This window comes from Egretta garzetta, unplaced genomic scaffold (genome assembly GCF_000687185.1).
Source record: "Egretta garzetta isolate BGI_Z169 unplaced genomic scaffold, ASM68718v1 scaffold381, whole genome shotgun sequence".
Taxonomy (NCBI): Eukaryota; Metazoa; Chordata; class Aves; order Pelecaniformes; family Ardeidae; genus Egretta; species Egretta garzetta.
Genome location: NW_009258483.1, coordinates 28,777 through 36,154, shown reverse-complemented (window position 1 = coordinate 36,154; position 7,378 = coordinate 28,777). Strand labels below are relative to the sequence as shown.

General features: G+C 56.7%; 1 protein-coding gene across 1 annotated transcript in view; it reads right to left on the bottom strand.

Annotated features, from left to right (window-relative positions):
- The window catches only part of HGS (hepatocyte growth factor-regulated tyrosine kinase substrate), an 8,867-nt gene extending 1,550 nt beyond the window's left edge, over positions 1-7,317 (bottom strand). Inside the window, exons 1-13 of the mRNA XM_035899824.1 lie at positions 7,125-7,317; positions 6,667-6,742; positions 6,062-6,154; positions 3,976-4,099; positions 2,944-2,996; positions 2,346-2,414; positions 2,014-2,138; positions 1,697-1,775; positions 1,511-1,609; positions 1,035-1,130; positions 626-664; positions 397-540; positions 33-246 (exon numbers count right to left, since the gene is read on the bottom strand). Of these exons, the coding sequence (XP_035755717.1) occupies positions 33-246; positions 397-540; positions 626-664; positions 1,035-1,130; positions 1,511-1,609; positions 1,697-1,775; positions 2,014-2,138; positions 2,346-2,414; positions 2,944-2,996; positions 3,976-4,099; positions 6,062-6,154; positions 6,667-6,742; positions 7,125-7,147 (1,234 nt within the window). The 5' untranslated portion in view covers positions 7,148-7,317. The remainder of the gene's footprint in view (positions 1-32; positions 247-396; positions 541-625; positions 665-1,034; positions 1,131-1,510; positions 1,610-1,696; positions 1,776-2,013; positions 2,139-2,345; positions 2,415-2,943; positions 2,997-3,975; positions 4,100-6,061; positions 6,155-6,666; positions 6,743-7,124) is intronic.
- Between the last annotated feature and the right edge of the window lie 61 nt (positions 7,318-7,378).

Genomic DNA, 7,378 nt, shown 5'->3' with positions numbered 1-7,378 from the left:
CCCCCGCCCCTGGCTGGGCAGCTCCCACGTACGCCTGCGTTCGTCCAGCTGGTTGAGCAGCTCCAGCAGCTGGGGGTGCATGTTGTTGATGGACTGGAAGAGGGACAATACGGCAGAGTCATTGGTGATGCTGCGGCCCCGCATGTGGTTGCTCTTCATACGGTTGACAAACGTGGTGACCGCGTTCTGCAGCGCCTTCAGGAACTGCTCGTGGTTCTCCTCAGACTCGCCATTCTGGTACTGCTGCTGGAAGGACAGGGCGGCCAGTCAGCCTCAACTCTCCCGTGCCGAGAGCCAGCAGCAAGCCTGCAGAGCTGCATGACTGGGCTGAACAAAGGAGTCAGGCACTCCTCGCCCCTCAGAAGCTGCCGGACACAGGTCCGGGCCCCCTCTTACCTCAACAACACCGAGCGGGGCAGGGTGGGCTTCCCCAGGCTGAGCAGCTGGCTCTGTGAGGGACAGAGGTGCTGATGGGGTGGGGCTCTTGCGAACTTCCTCTTGTTTCTTCTCCCAGTAGTTGCGGTTCAGGTACCGAGCCAGCTGCCAGAGAGAGAAGGAAGATGAGCATTGCAGCTCTGCTGGGAGCCAGCCTGTGCTGTGGTCTAGGTAAGGCCTGGATCCTTACCTCTGGGTCAATGTCCTCAGCCAAGGGAGCAGAGGAATTCTGGAAAGAGATAAACAGGGAAACCCGGTTCAGAGAAACCAGAGACCCACGGCTCCCACACAGATGCCCCGCTTGGACCTGGCCATGCCCAGCCACCAGTGCTGAGCACCAGCAAGGGGCTGGAAGGGGACAGCCGTCTCCTCCAGCCAGGCACGCTGCAGCTACTGGAAGCAGCGGAGGCACCTGGATGCCGGCTGAGTACAGACCCTCTTGCTGAAAACACAGTAGTGCTGTGAAAGGGCAAGGGATTGAACGGGGCAAATATTTTCTTTCAGAACAGGGATTAAATCCGACCCAAGAAGGGCAGGCTTGGGCCAGGGAAGTGGCCTGCGTCCAGCCACTTCTCGTTCCGGGGCTCCCATGAACGTACCACGGGTGGGGAATACAGCGTGCTGACTGGAGGGGCTGATGAGGTGACGGGTGTGGGCTCAGCCTTCGGGTACATGGAGTAGGTGGTTTTCTGCCTCTGCAAAAGACAAAAAACAGTCAACTTTGGGACTGTCCAGACTCCTCCAAATCACCCAGTCAGCAGCAGCCTGGGCACACTGGGCAGGCGAGGCTCCTAGCGATGGCCACGCACGGCTGGCGGACCCAGCCCCACGCTTTGTACAATTCCCACAGGCCAGTGTGCCCCAGGGCTTGCAGCTTGGGCACAGCCTGCTTCCAAGATTTGGGACTGCACCAGAGCATGTGCCTGGCTACGCTTTCACCCTCTCATTCCACAGGCCCTGCGACTCGCTCACACCAGGACATGCCTAGAGATCCGTTACCACACAGCTAGGAGATGCCCAGCACATCTGGGCCGTATGGCAACAACCACTCCCAGATGCCAAGCAGGGAACAAACCATTCTCTCCTTCTCCTCAGCCTCTGACTGAGATAAGGCAATAGCTAGCTGGAGCTCTTCCTCCTCCTGCAGAGCCGTCTCATCACGCTTTGGAGGCAGCTGCGAGCAGAAAGATGAGGAAGTGGTGAGTAAATGGATCAACAAGCAGGTCAGGATCACTAGATCACCTACAGGGCGGCCACTCACCTGGGACTGCTGAGAGAGAGGGCTGGTCAGGTACTCGGGGGGCAGTTCAGAAGTGGCAGCAGCTTTACCCTCAGCTTTCCTGTAGTCAGAAAGAGGGGACAGTGCAGACTGAATGCTCCTTCCCTCGCACCAGAGCCCCAGCTCTGCACAACACTGCAGCTGTAAACCCCGTTCCCAGGGAGGGAGGGAACCCAGCCCAGCCTGCACAGCCTGGGAAACCCTCGCTCTGGTCTGCAGAAAGGTGGCTCCACACCAAGCTTCTCCCCTCACAGTCTCAGCTGTTGCAGGCAAAGAAACACACCACAAAGGGTACTGACTTGTTGAGATGCTCGTAACACGGCTCACAGACTCTCACTTCCTTCTCAATCCCGAACTTGGGTATGGTGGAATACTTGGAGGAGCATTTGCCACAGAAGATCTGCCCGCAGGCCCTGCAATGATGCTGCAAAGGATGGGAGACATCAGTGCGGAAGCAAGATGCTCCTTCACCATTAGACAACATCACTCAGACACTCCTGGCACATCCCTGCCAGCGGCCAGGGAACGCCGTCTGGCCCCGACACACTTCCACGCAGGCCGCAGGGAGTCCTGCAAGTCCCGGGGGAATGTGCAGGACCAGGGAAGCCAGAGGGGCAGGAGCAGCACCCACCTTCCGTGTCACAACACCAAACTGCACTCGACATCTGTGACACTCCTCGGCATCGACCCAGTCTGGAGCCTGTCAGGGTTAAGCAAACTGGCGTAAGGAGGGGAGGGCCTCAAGGAGAGCGTCTCCAAGAGCCTTTCAGGAGCTCCTGCGGCTGACCAAGGCACTCTCACGAACAGGGGAGGCTGGAAGCATTTGCAGCTCAACAGGAAACACTGATCCCCACCAGTTATCTCCTCTCGTGTTACTAGAGACTGTGATGCCTTCCCAGGCAGCAACAGATTTTCTAGGAACGTGTCTGCACAGCAATCACTTTAGCAATGCCCTGCTGCCATGTGCAGGCTGCCGTGCTGCTGGAAGGCCACCGAGCAGGGCAAGATGAGACTGACTCCCTGCCCTGGTCAAGTCTCCCCTCCCCCTGGTAGTTTCAGGCTGTCTCGCTGTATGCCTCCTGCATGACAGCGGGGAGCGGTACGCACCCCAAAAGGTCTTTAATCTGCGTGAAAGGGAGGAACACATGACCTGACGGTTTAGTAGGAAGGGGATAGGAGAGCAAGGTCTGTCCTGCAGTGCCAACTCCCTCCCCACCAGCAGAGCTCACCCTTTCTGCGGCGAACATGGCATCGCTCTCTTTGAACTCCGGGAACACGTGACCTGCGGGAGAAGCGACAGAGTCCCGTTGTGAAAGGGCTCCTCAGCACAGGGAGGCTGTGGTGCCTACAGCCTCATGACGTAGGTCCCAGCCACGTGTCAGATCCAGCTCAGCACGCCTGCCCTGACCATTATCTTACTCTGACACAACTAACAGCAATCTTCCTCCTGCAGGAGGCCGGAGGGCAATGCTCGCACAGCACTTGCTGCTCTCTGTGAAGTACCAGGCTCTCAGCCACGCTCAGGACAATCCCCTACTGGTTTCCCTTATACACCTGTAAGGGACATCAGGGCCCTTTGTGTAAGGCTTATTTCTCATGATCTTGAACTCGGCACGGGGGTGGGGGGAAAGCCCACACGTGGGCCGACAGGGCTTTGACTCTCAGCCCTTGAATGGCAAGAGCGTGGCAACATCGGCTCGGCGGGGGACCGGGGCCTCCGGGCTTTGCCACTGCCCGTGGAGGTTCTGGTGCACAGAAAGAGGCAGAGACAGCAGCGCATCCCTTCCCTCACAGGGAACGCTGCCGTCCCCGGGACAAGAAAGTGCCATACTGACACTCCATCAGAAAGCGGGAGCCTGGACCCATCCTGCAGGTACTAATGAAAGCCTGGGAGGAAGGAACCACCCCACTGTAAATCCCTTCCCAGAAGACACGCTGCCTTGCTGCCCGTTTCCTGAAGAATTCACAGCTCCTGCTTTTCAGATCTTACAGCCAACCCTTAGCTGCTAGCTGGGCTGGAGGCCCAGAGCGAGGCAACCCCCGACCCTGGGACAATGGCGCTGTCCTCTCTCTGCAGCGGAATTCAGACACTCCCAAGAGGTCCACCAGGCATGAGGCACCAATAACAAGTTCAGTATTGCAAATCCAGATCTTGCTAACACCGGGCAGGGTCCTGACACCCATTCCTTCTCCTGCAACGCTCCTCTAGAGCGGAGCCACTTGGCCAATTGTCCACCCACCTTTGCCCGCAGAGTCCTCACCTTCAACCTTCATTATCTGATAGGTGTCCTGCACCACCTTGTACTTGGGCTCATTGCGGAAGGCGTGAGCCCAGGCCTGGATAAGGTACAGGATCTTACTGCGGACACTTGTCTCCACTTGCCTCTGCACAGAAAGGGAAGAGGGGGGAAAACAAAAAAAAATCTGAGAAAAAGACCCTGGAACCCAAAGGCTGGTGTGAATCCCCCAGAAGAGAAGCCAGAAATACCATTCATGGGAAGAGAGACTTCAGAGTACTTGTGCGAGGTAAGAGCTGTCAGAAAGCCGCAATAAGGACAATTCACAGCAAGGACGACGTACTCCTTCAGCTTCCCCACTCCTCCCCTCCAGCACAAACAAGAAAACGTCCTTCAGAGCAGCAGGAACCAACTTGAAGAGGGCTTTGGGAAAATGCCCACAGAGACTCGCACAGGCGCCCCCCGGGGCAGGCACAAGCACTGGCCTGCCCAGCATCTCACAAGAGCTGCTCATCCCACACGCACAAAATTGCAGGACCTACAGCTACCCAGCTGGGCAGAAGAGCACAGCCCATCTCACCCGAGCACCGACAGGGCGCCACAGGCTCACAGCTACAGCCGGAGGGTGTCTGGAGGGTGTTGCTGTCAGCACCTCCAGCCCCAAGACTCCTGCCCCGGAGCACCCAGAGCTACCTCGGGATGTGACGCAGTGAGGACAGCTGGGAAGCCTGCCCTTTGGAGCCAGGGCTGGTTGTATCACAGCTCAAGGAGCCGGAGGAAACTTGGCAAGCCTGTTCCTATCCCAGCCAGCCTCCGAGAGCAGCCTTGTCATCAGCTGACCAAGTCATTGCGCATTCACGTGACCGGCTGCTCCAGAAATCCCCCAGGAAGCAGAGGAGTATTGTCAAGCTCCTATTTCAGCTGAGAGCTCGGCCCACACAGCATGACTTACTGACGGTTCCTGGAGCTCCAAACTTCTAGAAGATTTGGCAAAATCCTGCATTCCACAAATGTCACAGCCCTGAACCTCATCAGAACTAAGGCCGCTTTACCAGCATTGGGCATTCACAAGCAGTAAAGTTCCAAGCGTAGGAGGAGAATGGGTCTACAGCAGTTATGAAACTACCGAGGCAGACAAGGACAGGAGAGAACCACAGAATCCCTTGATCTGATCTCCCCAGCGCTCAGAGTGGCTGCGCTACTATCCCTGGCCGTCACGCTGCGGCAGTGCTCCTATCTCAGCAGAAGATCCTGCACGGAGACTGAGTCAGCCCTAACAAAAAGGTGACAGGAGTCACCCTGCTACGGGTGTGCGAGATGATGGGCCTCGCACAGCTCATTCACCAAATATCTGGGTCATCCAGTTGTCTATTTCTGGCAGAAGAGGAAGGCTGTAAGGAAGGAACAGCACTACTGTAACAAGCTCTTGTCTGGGCATCGCTGTTCCGGAGCTGGGCGCTGGAGACAGAGGTTCCCATTTCCACTTCACTCGTGGAAGCGTCCAGGCCAAGGACGCATGGAGGTCCCGTGGGCATCATGTTATATTGAATTGGCAAGCAACAGCTTGCCAGTGGAAGCAGCCAGGTCTAGATCCTGCAAAGCTCCCCACACAATTCCACAGGCTAATGGATTGGCCACGATGAAGAGGAAGCTTCTGCCAGTTCCTCCCTTGCTGCTCACCTTCCTGTGTGTCTCATGCCGTAACACGGGAGGGAATTCACCCCACGCTGCTCCGGTCCTTGGTGCAACCGCCAGACCATCATCTCTGTTTTCTTTGGCTGTCTCAAGCCAAGCACAGCATTGCACCCAGGAACGTTTACCATGAAGCGGTCTAAGCCTTTGCAGCATATTCTTACCCCACCTCATGGAACGGCCATCCACTGCCTTTGCTCTCACGACACCATCTCTCCCCAGCAGCACTCCTTAGCTCCCTGCACTCATCCCTTCACATCACGCAGTACAGTCTGCTCTTTTCTGAAACACATTTCCAAACAGTTTCCCTTCTGTTCCTTACAGGAAGGGAATGAAAGAGAGGATGCGCACCTTTTCTCTGTCTGCTGCTTCTCTTTCAAGCTCATTCAAAACCCATAGGAAACTGAGATATATTTACCTTGAGTATTTCCTTCAGTTCCTCCATAGTCTGTTTATTGGCCACCTCGTCGTGGACTGTTTGGCCACAGTTTTTAACCACTGACTCCATGACCTGCAAGGGCAAAGGACAGCATTAGCCCGTCGCCTTCTTCCTTCTCTGTGGCCCGCCACAGGTCCCAGCACACGTTACTGCAGGTTACTGCAGCCAGCGCGCCAAGACAGGACACTACGAATGCAACGAGTCGCATTCGGGCGGTGCCAGTCAAGCCAGAGAAACCCACGCCCCCACACTGGAGCGTGAGCTACGCTTCGACTGCACGGCGGCCTTTGTACCTCTGCTCTTTAGAGACAGACCCCAGGGACAGCGCCTCAAGTACCAGCTCTGTCTGTTTCTACCTCGGAGATAGAATTAAAGAACGGAAACCATGGCCTGCCAATCAGTCACGAAACCTCTGCGCTAGAGCCAGGAGAAGGCAAACTCAAGCCGTGACTCTGCCGCTCCCCGGGCAGGGCAGGGAACGCTGTGCGGACTGCGCAGCCCGGGAGGCTGGCTTATGGAAGATGGGAAGTTCCCTGGCCTGCGAGCCGGGCCCCTGCAGTGCTCGTGGCTCGGGCTGACATTACCTCCAGTGCGTAGAGTGCCACGTGGGGATTCTTGTCATTGACTTTTTTCTTGATAGCGTTGACGGCATATTTTGCTCTGGGTAAGGAAAGAGAGTACACACACTCAGGCAATCAAGAAGCTGCGAGGAAATTCCAGCTGCTGCTGCTAACCCCCCCCGACCCAAGGGCACAGTTAGCTCATGGTCTGCACGATTCCCCCGAGGCAAACTGGGAAGAGAAGGAATAAGCACATTCAAACTTGAGTTTCTCTGAGGACTTCAGGCCAGAGGTAACCTGCATCCCCCGAGGCCAGGGCAGTACCCCAGTGCATCGGGGCAGTACCGTACCGCCTTTCCAACTCTCTTCCAACAGGGGATAACAACTCTCGTGCTGCCGCAGGCTGACAGGCCTGAGACTGTCAGGCTTCACCTTGCAAAGGCAAGGAGAGCCGTGCTGACAGCGCGTCCAGAAGCACTTACTGGGTATCTCCCTGACGGATCATGTCGCAGATCTGCAGGATGGACTCCCAGTCCGTCTCCAGCAGAAGCTGGCTCGTAGCCTTATCTGTAAGGAATAAACCAGTCAGGCTGCTTTAAGCAGTTCTGTTTATCTCGGCTCCGCTCTGCGACCGCTGATGCGTTTACGGGAAAGCTCCCCGGACGCCGGCGATGCCCCAGACCCGAGCACTCGCGAGCAAAAATCCTGATTTCTCCCCGGACGCGCCAGCTCTTCC